This window comes from Vombatus ursinus, unplaced genomic scaffold (assembly GCF_900497805.2).
Source record: "Vombatus ursinus unplaced genomic scaffold, bare-nosed wombat genome assembly UNPS02011334.1, whole genome shotgun sequence".
Classification (NCBI taxonomy): Eukaryota; Metazoa; Chordata; class Mammalia; order Diprotodontia; family Vombatidae; genus Vombatus; species Vombatus ursinus.
Window position 1 is genome coordinate 2,528,181 of NW_020951112.1, and position 23,546 is coordinate 2,551,726.

At 37.2% G+C, this 23,546-nt stretch overlaps 1 protein-coding gene across 2 annotated transcripts in view; it reads left to right on the forward strand.

The window, feature by feature from the left end:
• LOC114038542 (sodium-coupled monocarboxylate transporter 1-like) overlaps positions 1–21,706 on the forward strand; it is a 38,395-nt gene extending 16,689 nt beyond the window's left edge. The window contains exons 7-16 of one of the 2 annotated variants that reach the window (XM_027855850.1): positions 4,018–4,147; positions 7,009–7,097; positions 8,319–8,431; positions 10,848–10,915; positions 11,635–11,721; positions 13,460–13,671; positions 15,011–15,114; positions 18,051–18,130; positions 20,427–20,482; positions 21,305–21,706. In XM_027855850.1, coding sequence (XP_027711651.1) covers positions 4,018–4,147; positions 7,009–7,097; positions 8,319–8,431; positions 10,848–10,915; positions 11,635–11,721; positions 13,460–13,671; positions 15,011–15,114; positions 18,051–18,130; positions 20,427–20,482; positions 21,305–21,374 — 1,009 coding nt within the window. In that variant the 3' untranslated portion in view covers positions 21,375–21,706. Of the gene's footprint in view, positions 1–4,017; positions 4,148–7,008; positions 7,098–8,318; positions 8,432–10,847; positions 10,916–11,634; positions 11,722–13,459; positions 13,672–15,010; positions 15,115–18,050; positions 18,131–20,426; positions 20,679–21,304 lie in introns of those variants that run through there. The other variant, XM_027855849.1, reaches the window with a different exon arrangement.
• Positions 21,707–23,546: the final 1,840 nt, after the last annotated feature.

The window sequence follows — 23,546 nt, forward strand, 5'->3', positions numbered from 1 at the left end:
AGTGAAACTGGATTAATCCATTGAATTAATCCAGTGAAACTGGATTATATAATTATCGTTATATAAAAGGTATGAAAAGCAGGTGGGTGGGTAGATTCTCATAAAGGGAATGGCATTAAGGGAAGAATCAGGGATATGAAATTTAAACACCTGAAAAGACAAATCATACTAAAAGGGGTAATTAATAATCCAACAGAACATTACTAATGATGTTGTGAGTATACCTATCAATGCCAAATGGGCAGTAAAAACAGAAGATGCCCTATTAGTTTAGAGGAAGGCCAGAATGCTAGGACTTGCTCTTTGAAGGCTTTTTGGAGGTGGAGAGACTGAAGTTAAATCTTAAAGCAAGCTTAGAATTTGCCTTAGGAAAGAAGAGAGGAAGATCTGACCCCACATGACATAGTGGGGGAAAAAAACAAACAAGGAAAACCTATGTCTGAGAGAATGTTAGCAGAAGGTTTTATGTGGAGCAAATGTTTGAATAGAAGGAAATAAAGTTGGGCCAATTCATGGAGTGCTTTGAATGGTAGGCTAAATTTGGAATTTATACTGTAGGCAAAGGGCAAGGCCATAGAAGACCTCCAAGATTTTAATTTCAGTAGAGTTAGCTGAACCATTTTTCAGGGGGCTGACACTGAACTGAACTGCTAAACAGAGTTCATGGGAATTAGAGCTGCTCTATTAGCATATACCCCTTCTCAAGAAAGGTTTTTAAGGTGCAGAAAGATATAGAGAATTTCCATTTAATCTGCAGTGAATATACGAAACTAGATTGATAAGTTATGGGAAGACTGTGTCAGAAATATGCTCCTCTTAGATACAAGGTAGCTTTCGGCTATTTATACATCCCTAAGTTCATTGTTATAAGTATTTCCTCCAGCAGTTCAGATCAGAGACCATCAGTGCCCTCTCTTCTTGCCCACATCCTCTAATAAATTCTTCAAAGAGGGTCCACCCAATTCATTGGAGGCCTTACTCTAGGTCTTTTAACATTCCATGGGTAGAAAACTGGAAAGGGGTGTGACAGAAACTAGGCACAGACTAGTATCTCACATTATGTTCCAAGATAAGTTCAAAATGGGTACATGATTTAGGCAGAAAGGGTGATACCAAAAGGAAATTAATAGAACATGGAAGGAATTATCTGTCAGATCTTTGGGTAGAGTAAGAGTTCATAACAAAAGAAGAGATAGAATGGTTCACAGGAGGTAAAATGGATGATTTTGATTACATAAAATTAAAAAGCTTTTCACAAGCAAAACCATGTAGCTAAAATCAGAAGCAAAGCATGAATTGGGGGAAAAAATCTTTGAAGCAAGTTTCTTTGATAAAGGTCTCATTCTAAAATATATTGGGAACTGAGACAAATTTATAAGAATAAAAGCCATTCATTTCCCAATTGACAAATGGTCAAAGGATATGAGTAGGCAGTTTTCAGGGAAGAAATCAAAGCCATCAATAGCCATATGAAAAAATGTTCTAAATCAGGGCTTCTTAAAGTTTTTCTATTCGTGACTCCTTTTTGAGTTTCAGAAGCATTCGTTGGCTTTGCATGGTGTGATGACATGCACAGTGCAAAGTGCGCATGCTGTGTGTTCAGAACCAAGGCTTGAGTGAAATTGCTTGATGCAACATGGGCAAGCACTGCCAGAAACACCTCAGATCCATTATGTGTTTGATTTGAATTAATTTTTGGTCCTTGTGTGCTCAGAAACCTTTTACTATTGCCAAATTATGGGGTCATGACCCACAGTTTAAGAAGTGCTCTTCTAAATCACTAATAATTAGAAAAATGCAAATTAAAACAACTCTGAGAAAAAAAAACAACAAAAAACAAAAACAACAAAAGGGGCAGCTAGGTGGTTCAGTGCATAGAGCACCAGCCCTGGATTCAGGAGGACCTGAGTTCAAATCCGGTCTCAGATCAAACACTTGACACTTACTAGCTGTGTGACCCTGGGCAAGTCACTTAACCCCATTGACTTGAAAAAAAAACAATAAAACAACTCTGAGGTACCACCTCATATTCATTAGATTGGCTAAGATGACAACAAAAGGAAAATGACAAATGGTGGAGGGAATATAGGAAAAATAGATATGCTAATACACTGTTAGAGCTTTGGACTAGTCACTCTGGAGAACAATTTGGAACTATGCTCAAAGAGCTATAAAACTGGGTATCAACTTTGCCTCAGCCATGTCATTACTAGGTCTACATCCTAAGGAGATCAAAGAAAAAAGAAAAGGATTCATATGTACAAAAATATTTATAGCAGCTCTTTTAGTTGTGGCAAAATTTGGAAACTAAGGGGATGCCCATCAATTAGGGATTGACTGAACAAACTGTGATATATTAATGTGATGGAATGCTTTTGTGCCATATGAAATGATGAAGTGGATGGCTTCAGAAAAATCTGGAGAGACTTGTTTGAATTAATGCAAAGGGACGTGAGCAGAATCAGGAGAACAATTTATATAGTAATAGTAATATTGTAAAGATAATCAATTTGAAAGACTTGGTAATGACCCACTATAATTCCAAAGGACTCATGGTCAAACAAGTTATCTATCCACCTCTAGATAGAAAACTGATGGATTCATGAATCCGCACATCCTATTAGGAATACTTTGGACAAATAGTATATTTTTCCAAGTCTAGCCTTGATTCTAGTCCCAAGGTTTTCCTTTCTTTTCTTGTCTGTTCTTTTCTTTTCGGTGCCATATTGTAGAATGTACACTGATAAAATGGAGCATTTCTGAAGGAGGGCGACCATGATGGTGAAGTTCATGTTATTTGGGAGGGCTGACTAAAGGAACTAGGGCTATTCAGCCTAGATTAGGGGAAATTGGCCAGGGAGTGGGGGGGGAGGGGAGAGACACTATTTTTAGGTAGTTGAAAGTCTGTCACATAGAATAGGCATTAGATTTGTTTTCTTTGTCCCCAGAGGGCAGAATTAAAAGCAAAGCAGAGAAGTTACAAAGAGGCACAGTTAAAAAATTTCCTGATAGTCAGAACTATCTCACAGGCTAGATGAATGTTTGTTGCACGTGTTGTAGTGGGCGTTCCTTATCAAGTAGGGCTTGCAGTAAATGGCCACTGAGATCCCTTCAACTATTGCAACATGCTTAGTCTACCATGCGTCTTGCCCTGTGGGTAACCCACAATTCTGTTTCTTCAAGAAAATTCTAGTGTTCCACGATTTACGTCCATACTGTTACTAGAACATTACTATTGTTTAAAAGATGGGGGTTTTTTTGTGACAAGAAATAAGTAATTTAGGATCATTCAAAGAACTACACTATTTCTGAAGTGCAATATAGCTTGCTCTTTTGGGAAGAAGAGGAGTGCAGTTCTCCGGAGTCAGAGAACCTGGGTTCAAATGCTAGCAGTTTTCTAGCAGCATGACCTAACAGCACTTGACCTCTTCTTTTGTTTTTGTGTCTTAGTTAGAATTTTTTTTCAATTAACAAGCATTTATTTTCTGTCCCTCCCACTGTTCCCCCATTAAAAAGAAAGAAGTATCCTTTGCAACAGATAAGCATAAACAAGTAAAATAAATTTCCCCATTGGCCATGTCCAAAAATGTATATCTAATTTTGCATGTTAAATCCATCATCTTTCAGGAAGAGAGTAGCATTCTTCATCATCAGTCATCTGGAAATACATATGGTTAGTTGTGGTACTGATCAGAGCTCTCCTGGTTCTGCTCACTTCACTCTGCCTCAGTTCATATAGGTCTTCTCTGAAATTATCCCTTTGTCTTTAGGTTTAGAGGGCAAAACACATTTATGGTCAAACTCATCTGTTTTCCTTCATTAGTTGCTGTTATAAAGAGAAATGGTTACACCTGAATAAACCAAATAATTTTCTTTTTGCCAACTAAAAGATACTATTTATTTACCTAATGAAGTATGGAAACAAAGTGGTAATGCCTATTTTTTCCTGCCGGGTGATGTTTCTTAAAAGCCTTAGCACATTAATGATGGCATTTTATTTATTGTTTGTTTGTGTAGGTCCCTTTATATAAATCTTATAGGATGCTGGGGAATTCTTGCCTGTACAACATTGTGTGGTCTTGTTCTTTATTCAAGATACCATGACTGTGATCCTTGGACATCAAAGAAAGTGTCAGCACCAGACCAGGTTCGGTACTGCAACTATTTTATGAATACATTAGCCATAGATTATGAAACAATATTGTTGGTTCAGAGTGCTCCTACATGTTCAGTAAACAATAGGTAGGCACACTATAAACTCTACTAAAATATTGGGCAAATTTATATATATATATATATATATATACACGTATATATATTTATACACACACATACACATAATATATGTACATATACACATATGTATGTATGTATGTATGTATATGTATAGCTGGATGATGAATCCTGGATGTAAAATTAAAATGTGGAAACCTGAAGAAAGTATTAAGAGAAATTGATACACTTGATAGAAATATTTCTGGCTGAATGACAGCTGTAACAGGTTGCTCTCAACCATGAATTTTAAAGGTCAGTTTAAATATAAATATGAAAACCAATGGGAAAGCAACAGGAAATTTTGCAGTGCCAGAATGATATTGTGTTCTTTTCCCGGACACAGTCTAATGCCCAAACAGTTTTCTAATCATCGATGAAACTAGGGGTGTTTTCCTAATTCTACCTTTGAATCAAATACCCCAGGTTTAAGAATGTGCTACACATTCTCATGACATTAACTCTTTGCAAAATTCAGTGTATAGCACTTTGGAAGATTCAAGGGTATATTTTCCAATAGAAATAAATACTTTTCTTTTTTACTAGTGTTATTTTCTTTTGTTTTTACATCATTTTCATTTCTGAATAAATCTCTCTTCCTCTCCTGTCCATTCAACCTCTTGTAACAAAGAATATTTTTTAGAAGCAAAAAAAGAAAACCCAAAACAAACCAAAATCAAACCATTCAACAACTCCAAACAACACATCAACTTTATCTGACAACTGCCAAATGTGATATATTCCTTTCCAACAGTTCCCCTCTTCTGAACCTGAAGGAAAGTAAGGTACACTTTTAAAAGTTATTTTTTGGGACCAAGGCTGGTGTTTCTTATAACAAAAAGGACATTTATTCTAATTAATTATTTGATCATTTAGTACCTTCAGTGAAACATCCCTAGCTTTGAAACTTTAGCAATAGCAAAGTTCTTATATTATTGTATTTTAGTACAGCTTATTTCGAGGAAAAAAGGTTGGTATTTGGCATATTTCCACCATCTATTTAGCTGCCAGTGATACCTCATTTACCTTATAGACTAAGGTGTTATTAATAAGAATATGGAAAAATAGCTCATATTTAGAGAAGACTTTAAGGTTTACAAAGAATTTTCATTATACCCTGTGATGCAGGTAATATAAATATTATGGTAACCATTTTATAGATGATTAAACGGATGATCACAGAAAATGAATGATTTGCCTATGGTACCATAGTAAGTGTCAGAGCCCAGATTTGACCTCATTTCTCCTGAATCCAAGTTCCATAATCTTTCTTCTGTAACTATTTGTTACAGAACCATTATTACAGAAAGAATTTTGTGAAAATATAAATAATTTAATGAAAAAAGTAGATCTAATATGAAAATATTTTAAACTTTATTATGATGTTAAAGATGATTCAGTATTTAATGGATCTTGTATTTAAATTCTGTTCAAAGTAAAATGTTAAAAACCACTTGGAGGAAATTGTTTGGTTGTCATGCCTGTAGAAGCTTCATCTTTTCCTGATGAAAAGAATTCACAAGGGCAGCCTGGTGGTGCAGTGGATAGAGCTCTGGCCTCGGAGTTAGGAGGACCCAAGTTCAAATGCGGTCTCAGACACTTGATACTACCTATTTGCTGTGTGACCCTGGGCAAGTCACTTGACCCTGATTGCCTTACCAAAAAAAAAAAGCAAAAAATAATTATAAACTTTGGAGAAACCCATCTCTGATTTATTGTTAAATTCGTTAATGTTTTAAATGAACAATATTTGTCAAAATTGTTAAAATTATCAAAATGTATGGATAATGTTCCTTCACATTCTATTATTGATCGATTCCATTGAGGTTGACTCTGACAAGAGAGGTGTCTGTGGTCCATTGGGTTACTATTGTAGAAATCACCTTTAGAAGGTTATTTACAAGTCAGAGGATGAGGAAATAACCAAGATTTTTATGGAAGATGAGAAAAACTCTTTGGGGAAGGCTGTTTCTTCTTCTTATTCAATAATCAATGTCACCGAAGGGCGATCACATCACATTGCCCTGGAGATAAATTGTGGTACTTGAATATAATGGGATATTACTGTTCTGTAAGAAGTGATGAACATGATGAATAGAGGGAAACAGGGGAAAAACTTAAATATTCTTATACAAAGTGAAATAAGCAGATCCAGAAAAATGACATACACAACGACTATAATCATTTAAGTCGAAAAATCAACAACCGCAAAACATCCAAAACTGAATACGCAAAATTACAAAGAATAAGGTTGGCCATAAAAAAGGGATATGAGAAGACAATGTTCCTCTCCACCTCCCACCCCATTCCTTTCTAGAGGTCAGAGGTCTAATGTTGTGGAACTTTGCAAATAAAGTAATATCATTTTGATGTGTTGATATCTTTTGCTCAATTTCCCCCTCTCTTCTTTCTTTTTCTTTTTCTTATTACAAAAATTCATTTATACAAGGGATGGTAGCTCCTTGGTGAGGGGAGTGGAGGGTAGAGGTCCTCAGAATAAAATCTAGGTGATAGAAAAGCAAAAGAAACCAAGACAATCTATTTAAAAGCAAAAGAGAAATACTTTTTTAAAAGGCAAAGTTTTGTTACTGAGTTACTTATTTTAAACCTTCATCCATTTGACATAGCTCATTCTCTGACAATGCTGGATAAATGAGAAATTGATTTCCTTCATCGGTGATTATAGATTTATTTCTATGATAAGGAGCAACACTAGTAAACTTTGGACTTTTTCAGCTCTTGCCCTATTTAGCACTAGACATTCTGCAAGATTTTCCAGGACTCCCAGGACTCTTTCTGGCATGTGTATATAGTGCAACACTGAGGTATGAACTTTATATAATTAATGAAATATTATTTTGGAGTGCTTTGTAACAAAGAATATTTTTTAGAAGCAAAAAAAGCCCCAAACAAACCAAAATCAAACCATTCAACAACTCCAAACAACACATCAACCATATCTGACAACTGCCAAATGTGATATATTCCTTTCCAACAGTTTCCCTATTCTGTACCTGAAGGGAGGTAAGGTACGTTTTTAAAAATTATTTTTTGGGACCAAGGCTGGTGTGGCTGGCCATTTCATGAGCTGAGGTTAAATTCCAGCAATAGGAATGATAAGCTTGCAGCCTAGGCATGTAGTCTATTCGATACACCCCGGGAACTGTGATTTCATCATAGGGTATACCGATACCTTCATAGGCATAAATATATTCTCTGTATCTTTATAAATGGTCTTCACCAGTTGCTCCAAGCAAAAAGCTTCTCCTCAAGGTCATGTATGGTTGATCAGCCCCTTTGGACTTATCCTGGCTGGTTATCAAACCATAGTCCTTCCTTGGGACCACCCTGGAAGCCTGTCCAGCTTGATCACTCCTCCCAGAGCTAACATTTTGCTCTTAGAGTTCTAGGGAGCTCAGAGTCACCTCAATGTTATAATGAGGGACTCAAGTGTTTCATTATCTGTATTAACCATATCAGAGAGGTAGATTACCTTATCCGCCATCGCCACCCCCAGGATGTTCACTATTCAAGGGGAGGTTTCATGTTTAATGAAATTCATTCTCATACAGTGTGTTTCCATATTCCCAGTGAGATTTCAATAATAATAATAATTCAATGTCAACAGTTTTCCCTTTTCCCTAAAGATTTCACTATTTGTCAAAAACAGATGCCTGAGTTATTTGTCTTAAATACAAGCATGGGGAAGCAGGGTGGAATAGTAGATAGAACGCAGAAGTCAGAAAGCTCTCGGTCCAAATTCTGCCTTTGATGTTTCCTAGCTTTGTGATCCAAGGCACGTTGTTTAACACATCTGGGTTTCGGTCAGTGCTCTAAGAAAGGTATTCTTCTGTAAAAAGAGGTGGTTACATTACATGGCTTCTGAGGTCCCTTCCAGCCCTAGGTTCTGAGATCCTAGAAATAGAATCAAATACTGAGGGTCAATACCAATTAAAAAAATTCTTTCCAGTTTCTGTCTTCAAGATGTTTATGAAATGGAATAAAGCAAAAAACGAACAAAAAAAGTTTTTCCTTGTCTTCTGTAGCACTGTGTCGGCCAGTGTCAATGCCTTAGCTGCAGTCACAATCTCAGACCTCATCAAACCTCACTTCCCATCGCTGTCGGAAAAGACTCTGTCTCAGCTTTGTAAAGTGACAAGTAAGTGACCATGGAATAGCTTCACTTTTCCATTATTACATCAGAGGGGATATTTGCAGTATAAGACGCTTTCCTTCCTTGGAGATCTGATCCAGTTTGGGATCACTTAGCCTCTCTAGCTCTGTTTCTTCCCCTTTTTTCCTCTTTGCAACTCTCAGTTGCTCCTTATTTTGCCCTCTGGAGACAAAAATCCCTCTTCCACATAACAGACCCTTAAATACCTGAATAGAACCATTAGTCACTCCCTAAGTCTTTGCTTCTCTAGCCTAAATGATGATAGCGAATATATAGATTTTAAAAAAAATTTTTTTAAGGCAATTGGGGTTAAGTGACTTGCCCAGGGTCACACAGCTAGTAAGTGTCAAGTGTTTGGTCTGTGGCCAGATTTGAACTCACGTTCTCCTGACTTCAGGGCCAGTGCTCTATCCACTGCACCACCTAGCTGCCCCTAATACATAAGTTTTTAAAGCTTCCCAATTACATATATTACTTTGCTTGATCCTCATCACAACCATGTGGGTTAGGTGCTATTATTATTCCTATTTTTATGGGGAAGAAACAGAGCTAGAGAGGCTAAGTGACTTGCAAAGGACCACACATCTAGTAAGTACCAGAGGGAAAATTTGAACTCAGGTTTTCTTGACTCCAGGCCCTATTATTCACTATTCAGTCTATCTACCTATTTGCTATTCAGTCTATCAGTTACGATTTACTATACAGTCTATCTCCCTAAACATCGTTAGTCATCTGGTCCATCTGCCTGATTTTACAGATGAAGAAACTGAGATTCAGAGAGGTTAAGGAAGTTACAATCATATAGTAAGTAGCACAGACAAGATTTGAACTCATGTCTTCTGAGTTCATATACAATGGGGCAGAGACTGGAAGAAGAGACATCAGTTCAGAAGCTTTACGTTAGAGTAGGCAAGAGGCAATGAGGCCTGACCTAAGGTGGTTGGGGCTGTGTGAGTGGAGAGAAGAGGATGAATGTGAGGGACATTGTAGAGGTTTAATCAACAGACCTTGAGTGTTAGTTGAATTGGGAATATGAGTAGTGTGACTGTATAGAAAGAGGCAAAGTTAACTTTGAGGTTTTAAATCTGGATGATGCAAGAGGATGGTGGTTTCTTCCACAGAAATAAGGAACTTTGTGGGGGTGATTACTTGGAATTCCACAGTGGTGTGATTTCATCATCTATCAAATGAGGGAGAACCAAGCCAAGAGTTGCCAAGAGCAATGGAAGAAAATGTCTTACTTTTGAGGAAGTGGCATGGAGTAGTGGATAGCCTGGTGCCTGGAACAGAGAAGGCACATAATAAATGCTTGCTGATTTGACTCTAAAGTAGCTTTCACAACACCTGTTGTGCCAACCTCAACCACTCAATCAACAAACATTTATTAAGTGCTTACCATGTGCCAAGCATTGTGCTTGGTGATGGTAATGTAAACATGGAAGTGAGACATTTCTGGCCCCCAAAGAGCTTACAGTCTGCTAGGACGATACCAATCTCTTCACCTTTTGAAATAGCCTCCTAATTGTCCTCTAGACCTCACGTGGAGGGTCCAAAAAGCAATGTATCCTTGGGGCCTCCTTTTACTATTGCACTAGCTTTCTGGTTGGTCTGCTTGCTTCAACATTCTCCCCACCCCGTCCATGCTCCACACAGCTACCAAAGCGATTTTCCTAAAGTCTAGATCTGATCACATCAGCCTCCTACTCAATCATCTCCAAGGGCTTTCCATTACTTCTAGGTTCAAATACAAATTCTTTGGCTTGCATTTCAGTTTTTTCACAACTACATCCATTTCTATCTTTACTATCATCTTACACATTATTTCCCTTAATGGACCTTACATCATCTGTCCATTCTGATCTACTTGCTATTTCTTGTACATGGTGGTTTTTCATACTTGAAGTATTCTTCCTTCTCTCCTCTGCCTCATGGAATACATGGCTTCCTTCAAGACTCAGCTTCAGCATCTTCTGTAGGAGGCCTTTCCTAGTCCATTTACCTATTGGTGTCCTCTCCTCTAAAGTTACCTCTATAAAGTTATCTTTATGAACATGTCTCCTCTTTTGAATATAAGATTCTTAAGGCCAGAGAATGTTTTTGTTTCATTTTTGTATCCCTAGCACCTAGCAGAATGCCTGACACATACTAAACTCTTAATAAATTCTTGTTTATTGATTGATTTTGACTAATCCTCAAGCACAACCCAGAGGTCTTATTCATCAATTTTGCATATACTCGTTAGGAAAAATATCATATTTTTTCACTTTTTACCTACTTTGATCTATAAGGTCATCCTTCAGGGCAGTACAATTTTCTACACTTTTGAAATCTTTGATGAACTTATTTCATTGAAAATATTATCTGCATCAAAGTGATTTTGACTTGATGTCTGCTCCCCCAGGTATGCTGTATGGAGCCCTGTGCATTGGAATGGCCGCTTTGGCATCACTTATGGGAGCTTTGTTACAGGTAACAGTTTTGTAGAGGTCATCTTGATTGTGCTTCATGTACTCTAGATTATGTTCTTTTGGGTTTTGTTGGAATGGCCTTCACTGAATCCTGCTATACTATTGCTCAAGATATTGTCCTAAAGATCTCTTCCCTTTCTTAGTCAAACTCCTAAGAAAAGCTATTTACACTAGCTATCTCTGCCTCCTCTCTTCGATTTCTCAAGTCTTTGTAGTATGGCTTCTGAGCTCATTACTTGACCAAAGCTACTTTCCACAGTTGCCAATGATCTGTTTGTTAGTTGACAAATCTGATGGTTTTTTTCTCATTTCTCATCTTTCTTGACCTCTCTGCTGCATTTGGCACTGCTGACCATACTCTCTTCTGTGGACTTTTGTCATATTTATCTGTCATATATCTCCTCCTACCCATCCGACCACTCCTTTTCAGTCTCCTTTGCTTGTCCAACATCCAGATCATTCATCCTCACTGTGAATACTTCCAAAAGCTTTGTCCAGTGAGTCCACTATATCCCTTTGACATGTTTTCAGACTTAGATTTTCTCTCTAGCTCAGTCCTAGTACTCCATCAAACCCCTTTTCCATTTTAGAAAAGCCAACAAACATTGTCATTCTGTTATTGATCTCTAATCCATTCTTTCCAATCGAAATTGGAAAACTAGCTACTTCTTGAAAATGTGCCTCTCACAGCTAATTGATGATATTGTATTTTCCTCATAGGTGGTGCTCAGTATCTTTGGTATCATTGGGGGACCCCTTTTGGGTTTGTTTTCTTTGGGCATCCTGGTCCCCTTTGCCAACTCAATGGTGAGTATAAAATATGAATGTGAATACTGTGTCTTCCTTGAAAGTGTGGTGGAAATCAGCGATTTTTCCCAAAGGTAAAAGTATAACCTCTTTTCCAATACTCCTAGCCCCACTGCCTTTTTTTTTCTCAAGTTCTAAAGCACTTGAGAGATTGCTGTTTACATGAGATAGTTATATATCTACCTATGAGGAAATCTGATCTTTTGGGACTCTGAATACTTCAGTGACTTGCCTACGATCACACAGATGCTAAGTAACAGTGAGAATTTCAGCACCTCTGCCTCTTGTGCTCTTTGCACTATAGCACACCTAGGTGTAAAACACTGTAATTATGCTGTATTTACTTCTATATATATATGTTCTGTCTCTCTGTGGTAGAATGTGAGCTCCTTAAGAGGAAGGACTGTCTTATTTTTATCTTTGTATACTCATTGCCTCGCATGGTATCTGGTACATTTTGCATGAATAAATGAATGAATGTTGATTGATAAATGTGGTGGATACTATGCTAGGTTCTAGGGATACACAGCTCCAAATGATAACCATCTCAGACCTCTCAGTTATATTCAATTATACCCCAAGATGACTCTAAGGATTTGGGTTTGGATGACTGGTCAAATACTACTGTTGACCGTACTGAACCAGTTTCTAACCTACAGATGGCTGGAGCCGAATAGATCAGAACAGGCAAGAGACAGGAGAATCAGGAATCAAGCAAAAGGTTAATTTGTTTGTGAGGGAAATGGCTTATAAGTGGAGTACTCCTTCCTAACGACACATGTGCTGAGGTCCCCCATAATGGGGGACCTGCTTTAGTGTGGGCAAACCTCAATACTTATACCAATGGCTACACAGTCAGCTGTAGCCTTGACAGTGAGGGGTAATAGCAACAATGAGACAAGTTTGATTCATAGCAGGGCTTCATGACCAGAACATGGGCACTTGTCTGGTACTTGTCAGAGCTTAGAGAACTCCTGGTGCTGGTGTGAAACAATTCTGGGATTTTACTGTGACTGAAATCGTCCAGAGAGTGAGCACAAAGTACTGTTGTTATGCCAAGCTCAGGGCACAGCTTGTTTGTTGGGCCTTAGCTCTGGAAAACAAGGTGTCTCCTAATAGTATTCTGACACTACCATTGGTAGAGATAAAGAACTCATAAGGAGAAGCTGGTTAGAGAGAGAATGTGATGTTATCTGGTTTTGAGCATAGTGGATATAGCCTTGAATCAAGTTTCACGAGATCACAATCACAGAATTTCAGAGTTGGAAGTAACCTCACAGGCCACTTACTAGACCCAATCATGCCTGAACACAACCCCCACCCCCAACCCCCACCCCTCAACAGCATTTCCAGTAAATGAAGAAGCCTTTGCTTGTAGACCTCTAGTGAGGGTAAGCCCTCTACCTCTCCAGGCAAGTCATTTCGCGTTTGGATAGCTCATTTGGGAAGAAATTGGCCTCAATATCCCTTGCATTCCTTTTTTTCCTTCCAAAAGGGGTAGGGGATAGGGAAGAGAAAAAAAAGGGAAAAAAAAGAAATTTATGTGATCATTTTGTTGTATATTTGAAAGGAATGGCAAGTTGTGCATAGCAGATTTGTCGTTTCATGTGCAATCATCTTTTTTTATTGTACTATGTTATGGGAATGCTTGTTTTATTCCATAAGTTTAAAATAAAATAAATTAAAAAAAAACAAAGAAAACTATTGTTTTCCTCTCAAAAGCACTTCTATTTTGCAGGGGGCATTTGTAGGGCTCACTACAGGATTTGCCATTTCCCTTTGGGTTGGAATTGGAGCTCAGCTTTATCCTCCCCTTCCAGAGAGAAATTTACCGTTGAGCCTCATCACAGATGGTTGTAACATAACCAGCTTCCACCACCAGACGAACTGGAACACAACTACAGGAACACCATTTTCTCCAAATGCTTTTCAAGTTCATAGTGCTGAAAGGTATTGAAATAAATTTTACAGTATCACTTAAAAAAACAAAACAAAACTAAGTGAGAGACAGGTAGAACACAGAAGACTCCTTAAGGCTATTTATCACTTTGCCTTGGGGATCACTGATGTGCACTTTGGATTGATGTTACTCTGTTTTGCTTGACTATGAGTACTTGTTATAAGAGTTTTGTTTTTGTTTTTTAATAGGAGAAGGAGATAGGAGAATCTGTGGTCTCACCAATATGTGAACACCCTGCAAAAATGCAAATCTTAATCCATCAATACTTTTCATCCTGTTTGCCCCTCATCCATGTCTTTCCATAAGTCCTCCCTGTACCTGAGGAACCGACTTTTTTTAGCTTATGTTTTAAAATTTTGAATTTAATTTTTTGTAATGAACAACAATTGATTTTCTCTCCTTTCTGTCTTGCTTACTGAAAAAAGAAAATAATAATGAAAAACTCTTGCAATAAATAAATATATACATACACACACATATAATAGAGAGGCAGAGAGAGGGTTAGGTCTGCCTGATTCCAAGTCCAACACTCTATCCACTGGGCCACCTATGACAAATGATGTCATTATGAGTAAAAATAATTCCGTCTTCTACAAGAAGCCTTTCCTGATCTCTCTTAATGCAGTTGCCTTCCCTTTAAGATTATCTATGTTTTATCCTGCCTGAATCTTGTTCATAAATAGATGATTGCATGCCATCTCCCTCATTAGACTGTGAGCTCCTTCAAAGCATGGACTGTTTTTTGGTTTGTCTTTCTTTGCATCTCCAGAACTTAGCATAGTGCTTGGCATTACAGTAGGTGTTAATTAAATACACACACATATGTATATACAATATAGCCAAGCAAAATAAATTCCCACATTGACCACATACAAATATGTATGTCTTATTCTGGATATTGAGTACATCACCTCTCTGTCAGGAGGTAGACAGCACGGTCCATCATGAGTCCTCTAGAATTGTAGTTGGTCATTATTTTGATCAGAGCTCTTAAATCTTTTGAATTTGTTTTTCCTCATAAGACAATTATACATGTTGCTCTTCTCATTCTGCTCATTTCACTCTGAATCTGTTAATACTGGACTTCCCAGGTTTCTCTGATGCCATATTTTTCATAACTTCTTATAGCACAATAGTATTCCATTATGTCCACATGCCATAATTTGTTCAGCCAGTCTTTAATTGATGAGCACAGGGGGAGTCAACTTAACATAGTGGAGTCCCTCTTTTGTGCTTTTAATGTTTTGTGAAACATGATGGCTGTCTATTGTTTTTTATTGAGATCTGTAGATTAATCTTATATTGAAGCTTTTTCCCTCTTCTTTCTAGAACTCCCCTAATGGATAACTGGTATTCCTTATCATTCTTGTACTTCAGCACCGTTGGAATGTTGGTCACTCTACTTGTGGGAGTAATTGTTAGCCTCCTAACAGGTACCTGTTTCTACATCACTAGTCTTTTGAGATAACCTTTATACGGCAATTTATGGTCACTTGTATCAAATATTCTTTATTATGGTTCTGGTAATATAATGCATGAATTTTTTCTTTATAAATAAGGAACCTGAGAAATTAACTTCAACAATAAGCATTTATTAAACACCCACTGTGTTTGGGGCAGCTAGGTAGTACAGTGCATAGAGTGCTGACCCTGGAGTCAGGAAGACCTAAGTTCAAATCTGGCCTTAGATATTTACTAGCTGTATGACCCTGGGCAAATCATTTAACCTTGTTTGCCTCAGTTTTCTCATCTGTAAAATGAGCTGGAGAAAGAAATGGCAAGCCACTCTAGTATCTCTGCCAAGAAAACCCCAAATGGGGTCACCAGGGGTCAGACATGACTAATTGACTAAACAACAAATGTTTGGGGCACTATGCTAAGTGTTGGGAATACAGAGGCAAAAATGAAAACAGTCCCTACCCTTCAGAAGATTATATTTTAAGATTATGTATTAAGCAATATGTACTTAGATAAATTCAAAATATGTGCAAAAATAAACACAAAGTAATCTCCCTATTTCTGCATTGCTGTTCTTTTGAGATACCATTTACATAATAATGTATAGTCACTTGTATCAGTTATTCTTTACAACAGTTCTGTTAATAGAACATATTAACTCCTTCCAGTTTCTAAATGGAGTACCTGAGAAAGTCAGTTCAGCAGCATAGACAAAAATAAGAGTCCTTGCCCTCAAGAAGCTTGTATTCTGCTTGAGGGAAGCAGCATTTACACAGTTAAGTAAACACAGAATAAATAAATAAATAAATAAATATATATGTGTGTGTGTGTGTATCTATATCTATACACACACCTATATGTATATATACTTATCTGTGTAAATATATGTATGTATATACACACATATATATCTCTTAACATAATTTCAAGGGAATGACAGCATTAGGAAAATCCTAATTAAGCAATTTCAATTAAGCAAGCATTTATTAATTACTCATTTGGGATCAGTACCAGGTTTTGGAGAAAAACAAAGACCCCGTTCTTAAGGAGCTTACATTCTACTGCCCCAGAGGGGAAAGATAAAGGGTTCTGTTTTAGACATGTTGAGTTTGAAATGCCCACAGGACATCCACTTGGAGATGTCCAAAAGGCAGTTGGTGATGTGGTACTAGAGTTCAGGAGAGAGGTCACTTGGAAATCATCTGCGTGGTGGTGAGAACTGAACCCATGAGTGTTGATAAGATCACCAAGCATTTATATTTCCCTTCAATGCTCAGGTCAACTTCCACTTCTTTTACTAGCACAATGTAAGCTCACAAAGGGCAAGGATAATCTTGTTTTTGTCTTTGTGTTTACTTTGTTGGCACATATAAGGATTGTTGATTTTACCCTTTCCAAACTGTCACCTTGTAATTTTGTAGCAGAGAAATCATAACTCACATTTTCACCAAGTAGGTTACTCAAGAACCTAGTATGGCTCCCTCTTGCCCAATATTACATTATATAAAATTCAAGCTTTTTGAACCTAACCTTCACCAATATTTGCTTCTAACCTTGGTTCTAGTATAGAAGAAGATGAATGAATTCTAATACATGCATAGATGAAGCAGAAAAAAAAGGAATAAAAATTATTAGTCTGTTGTTCTATGGAGTATTTTCAGGATTGTTTTATCTTCATAAACCTCAGAATGTTTAGACTGAAGAAGACTTTGGAAGCTAATGAAGGCTGTATTCCAATATTTAAAGGATTATCAGGTAGAAAAGGTATCAACCTTCTCTCCTTGACTCCAAAGGCAGAATTGGGACCAATCGGTAGGAAGTATAGGGAGATTAATTTTAACCTTCCTATCATATAACTAAGAACTTTCTAATAATTACAGCTCTTTATTTACCTCATGAGGTAAAGAGCTCCCTGTCACAGGAGGTATTCAAACAGCAGGTAGATGATCACTTCAGTTAGGAGTATAAGATAATAGGTTTAGATCTGGGAGGGACCTTGGATGACATCAAGTCTAATTCCTTCATTTTACCAAGGAGGAAACTGAGGCAAGGAAAGGTGAAGTGATTTACCCAGAGTCATACTGCTAATATGTGTCTGAGGTGGAATTCAAGGTCAGGTCTTCCTGGCTCCAAGTCCAGCATTTTATCCACTGAGCCACCTGTGACAAATGATGCCATCATAAGAACAATAATCCCATCTTCTGCGAGAAGCCTTTTTATGCTTTCCCTTTAAGATTATGTCTAATTATTCTGGCTGCATCTCGTTCATACATAGATGATTGCACGCTCACTTCCTCTTTAGACTGTGAGCTTATTCAAAGCATGGACAGGTTTCTTTTCTGTTTGTTTTCTGGTTTGCCTTTCCTTGCATCTTCAGAATTTAGCACAGTGCTTGGCACATAGTAGGTGTTAATTAAATGTTTGACTTTATGTGACTTGCTGGGAATACAAAGGTGAAATCGGACAGCCTCTACCCTCAAGAATCATAGATGCAAATGACCATAACATAATTTAAAATTTGGTAACTATGAGGGAGAGGTCCAAAATGTTAGGAAAATGCGAGAAGGAAAAAATGATTTGCTGGTAATAGTGCTTTGGACATGGGTTGGATTAGATCAGTAGCATCAAATCCAAATAGAAATGAGAGCCAGTAAACCATACATGTAATATGATCTCTGTTTTATTGTATTTATATTTATCTTTGTTAACTATTTCCCAGTTATATTTTAACCTGGTTTGGGTTGCACTCAGGAATGTTATGGGCTTCATTCAGTCCACTGGTTGTGTATTTGACACAGGTAAATAAAACTTAAGAATTTGCTTTTGGATTAGGAATTCTAAAGAACTGTTTCACGGCGTAATTGCTAGCACAATTATTTTTCCAAAATTACAAACAACGTCTGTTTTTCAGGAGGAAGGAAACAGAGCATAGATGACAGATTCCTACTAACCAAAGAAGACTTTTTATCCAACTTTGATTTTTTAAAGAAGGTATGTTGTTCTTTATCTTTCTTAGAATAGAAGTAGACTGTCCTTTTCCCTGGAGATATGGTGGGAAGAAAAAGAGTCAATCAGTGATCTTGTAATGGAGGTATTCTTCACCTTGCTTGTGTCCTAGACCCCTTTGTCAGTCAGTCTGGTGAAACATGTAGGCCCCTTCTCAGAATCATGTATGATAAAAGACATAGGATTACAAGAGAAATTTGTTGTTACCAAAATATCTAGAAATCCAAAAATATGTTCATGCACCCTAGGATAAAAATCCCTGCTGTAATGACACCTTCACCAAAGTCTCACTCTACTGGAGGATATAGGATATAGAATCATCTCTCTTGCTCCTGACAAGGCTGTCAAACATAGGAGAGTCTGTGGTGATGTGGAGATTTATTCTCACAAATGTCAGTCAGTCCATTCAATGAGCATTTATTAAGCACTTACTATGTGCCAGGCGGGGCAGCTAGGCGAGAGAGTGCTGGCCCTGGAGTCAGGAGGACCTGAGTTCAAATCTGACCTCAGATATTTACGAGCTGTGTGACCCTGGGCAAGTCACTTAACCCTGTTTGCCTCAGTTTCCTCATCTGTAAAATGAGCTGGAGAAGGAAATGGCAAACCACTCTAGTATCTTTGTCAAGAAAATTCCAAATAGGGTCACGAAGAGTCAGACACAACTGAAAAATGACTGAACAACAAAAATGTGCCAGGTATTGCGCTTACCTCTGAGCATACAAAGGAAGAGAAAGGATGGTCCCTGCCCTCAAGGAGCTCACATGCTAGTACAGAAGCCAACATTCAAACAACTATGTATGCATATTATATATTAAATATAATATATGTATATGTTTATGTGGATATATACTGCACTGTTGGACTTGGAAGCAGGAAGACCTGAGTTCAAATTCAACCTCAAACACTTACTGACTATGTGACCCTTTGCCAGTCCCTTAACTCTGCTTGCCTCAGTTTCTTCATCTGTAAAATGGACTAATAATGGCACCTCCCTCCCAAGATTGTTGTGAGGATCAGATGAGATAATAATTATAAAGACTCAGCACAGTGCCTGGCACATAGTAGGTACTATATCAGCATTAGCTATTATTATATACATATGTATGTATGATACTACCTACTTTAAGGGAGGTAATCTTAAAGGAAAAGAGTAATTAAGTACCTCTTGGACCACTTCATCTTTAGCATCCATGGTCCTTTCTCATCTTTCTAGGATGATTCCTTTAGGAACTCAGTTCTGGGAGGAATTCTTTTAGTGCTGAGCAGGAATCTGTCCACAGCCTATATCTCACTTGAGGAGCCAAGTACAGATGGGATACTCCTCTTTTTATCTTTGGACAGTTCATTGGAATAAGATCTTTGCAGCTGTCTAGATTCTTGAAATTTTATTAAAAATTAAAAAAATTTTAAATTAAAATTTAAAAATTTATTAAAAATTAAGTGTATCTTACAGTGTAAGATAAAAAAGTATCCTGGTTTAGGGTGAAAGGCTACTGTATAGATGGAGGCAGTGTATTACAATGGCAGAAATAATATCCCCCAGAGTCCTTTGACTCCAAATCCTTTGATATGAGTTCAAATTCCACCTTTGATACTACCTCTGTGGCAGGCTCTATTACTTACTGTTTGGGTGACTCTGGGCAAGTCACTTAATTTTCCTGGGCCTCATTTTCCTCATCTGTAAAATGAAGAGTTTGGAGTCCAAGGCTTCTGAGATCCTTTTTGGCACTAAGTCGACAATCTATGAATATCCACTGATAGCATCACTTCTGATGCAGTGAGGTTTAACGATATGAATCAGCTCTGTATTATACCATGTTTATAACAGGAAGGCAATGTAAGGAAGTTTGTTTTTTTTTAAAAGGAGAATCAAAAGTGTTTAGTTGTGTATAAATACATCTTCTCCCATCTCCTCCTTACTCCATTCCTTTATTAAGCTTCATTTTTAATGCCTCATCATGGTAGGGAGTTAATTCTGGGTCCTCAAAGGCTGTACTAATGGAGGTCAACCTCTGGTAGGTCCACCAACCTGGAATAAGCTTCAAGTATGGGTCTAGTGACAGATTCCTTTTTTTTTATTTCATTGGAGGACTAGCCTAGGTAAATTTGGAGAAACTCAGACCAGAAGTTAGTCATCAAGAGAAGATTTTTGCAGGCTATCACAATTCATGAAGACCACCTACTAAGTCAGAGAGGGGTTATGATCTGCAGTAGGGAAGGGAGAACCTAAGCTGATGGGGCCGTCTTTCTTGGAAGTAATCACTGTTAACTTTTCTTTTAGGAGAAACTAGTTTTAAACCAGACACTTCATATGATAGAAAATGATGGAACTAAAAAGACTGACTTCAATCAACCAACCAATCAATCAACACAAAGTGTTTAAGGGTCAACTATAGTTAGGTTCCTATTAGTGTGAATAATGAATCTGTGAAGCGGTCACATTATTTGAATCTTTATTGCAGATTTCCAATGGGCTGGAACCAAAAAGAATATATACATTTTTTTTTTAGGCAAATGGGGTTAAGTGACTTGCCCAGGGTCACACAGCTAGTAAGTGTCGAGTGTTTGGCCTGAGGTCCGATTTGAACTCAGGTCCTCCTGTCTTCAGGGCCAGTGCTCTATCCACTGCGGCACCTAGCTGCCCCCCAATAAGCATATTTTACATATAATTTTAACTTTGAATAGTGCACAATCAAACACAGCTGTCCCTTCTACGTCATGGCTTTCTCCGTCATGGTTTTGATGTATCACCGGTTAACATAAGAAATTAAGTGGGAATTTTTGGAGAGTTTTGTGGAAGCTGCGGATGACACACAAAGGTCAGCAGATGTCACAGAAAAAGTTTAGAAACTCAGAAATGCATAAAATATATGTGTAGTATTGTGGAATATCAACATGTTTTATCTTTTAATACCATAATAATTCAGACTTCTTTGGTATGAAGGGATTATGTGGATTTTCCAGATTTCAAAGGCGCCATGCCTCCAAGCCCTGCGATATGGAAGGGATACCTGTAATAATGCATGGGAGTCATTATTCACATTAATTGAGAGCTAGCTGCCAGACAGGTTCCTTACAGACAAGGCAGTCAGTTTGTGAGGATGTACGAGGTACTAGTATACAAAGACAAATGTGAACCAGCCCTGCTGTCAAGGAAGCTCCAGCCTTCAACCACATCAAAATGAATTTTGCAGATGACAGTGGAGAAAACCATGGGGTATGCTTTTGAGAAGGCTCTTACACCAGGTAGACAAGCATTTATTTATTAAGTTCCTACTATGTTCCAGGCACTGTGTACAGCTCCTTTTAAAGAGAAAAACAAAACAGTGCTTGCCTTTAGAGATCTTACATTCTTTTGGAATGAAGAATGTATTCACCTGTGGATTGTGCAATGTCCATTATTTATGTAATTATGGAATTGATGCTTTTAAAAGGTAGTATAGGATGAAGGGGAAACTGGGTTTGAGTCTTTGACAGCTCCTAGCTGTGTAAAAATTACTTAAGTGTTTTCATCTGTAAAATGAAGCTATTATAAAATCTACTTCACAGGACTGTTGTGAGAAGAGTGCTTTCTTTGTAAACCTTGAAGTGCCATAGAAATATGAGCTGTTATTTTTCTTATTGAACAAAAAATAAAACTGTCTTTCTGGTGATTTTTAAATTTGTGGGATTGCAAAATTTTATATTTTTATATCTATGTATTTATTTGCATCTATATTTATTTGCATCTCTATATATTTATATATTATTTATATCTATTAATTATTGATATCATATTATTTATATAATAATATATAGTATAATAATTGGTACCATTTTGAAAATAGAAATTAACCATCCAGTTCCATTTAACAAATAAATTGTTGCTGAGACCAGGTGGGTTGAGACATTGAATCCTGTCCAAAGAGACCCATCTGCCCTAGAGATACTCATGCTTTTGGACTGAGTTCAGACCTGAGGGAGCCTAGCCTCTTAACAAGAGAGGTTAGACTTCCCTTTCTTATACCCTTTGGCTAATTATACCTCTCCCCTCATGGGGAAAAATGACTTTAGGTTTTGATTCATGTCTATGTATCTCCAAAGATACAAAGAAAGATACTCAATGTACTTAGATAGACAGACAGACAGACAGACAGACAGAAAGACAGATAGATATAGCATAAATGTTAAGTAAGTAAATACAAATAGTCCAAAATAAACTTACTGAGCCTTAAGGGAAAATTTAAAATGGGGAAGAGAGAAAACCTAGAATCCAAGGGGATTCCTTAATGTATAATTCTTACATAGCTGTGGAATGGCTGAACAGATTGTGGCATATAAATGTAAGTTTATATTATTGCTCCATAAGATATGATGAAAAAGATAATTCCGGAGCATTCTGGGTCATATGAACTAATGCAGAGTAAAGTGAACCAAACCAAGAGAATAATTTACATAAATACAAGAACATTTTTTTCACTTTGATATTATTTTCAGTTCCAAGTTATCTCCTTTCTTCTGTTCCTCTTTTATCCATTGAAGAAGTAAGAAAACATCCAGAGGGAGAACTATGGAGTCCGAATGCAGATCAAAACACACTATTTTCACTTTTTTTTGTTTTTTCTTTTTCACGGTTTTTCCCTTTTGTTCTGACTCTTCTTTCACAACATAACTAATGCGGAAGTATGTTTAAAATGATTGTACATGTATAGCCTATATCAGATTGCTTGCTGTCTTGGGGAGGGAGGGAGAAAAATTTGGAACTCAAAATTTTTTTTTATTTTAAATTTTTTTTTTATTTTTAGGCAATTGGGGTTGAGTGACTTGCCCAGGGTCACACAGCCTAGTAAGTGTCAAGTGTTTGGTCAGAGACTGGATTTGAACTCAGATCCTCCTGACTTCAGGGCCGGTGCTCTACCCATCGCACCACCTAGCTGCCCCCTGGGAACTCAAAATTTTACAAAAATGAGTGTTAAAAACTATCTTTACATTTAGTTGGGAAAAAATAAAGTACTAGTAAGGAAAAAGAAGAAGCAAGAAAAACAAAACCCATTACAAGGATATATATATATATGTATATATACATATATACATATATATATATATATATATATGTACTTGTGCAAAACAAATTTCCACATTAGCTGTGAAGGATAAAAACATTGTAAAGTAAAACACCTTTGAAGGACTTGAGAACTCTCATCTAATCAATGACCGACTATATCCCTGTAGGACATATGATGAGGCATATTATCAATTCTTGACAGAGACGTGTTAGACATGAAGTACAGAGATGTATATTTGTGGACATGGCCACTCTTTGGATTCATTTTACTATACTGTTTTTATATGTTATGAGGGTTATGGGAGGTGGGGGGAGGAATCAGAAGGGATGATAGAGTTAGCAATAGTAATGCCAAAA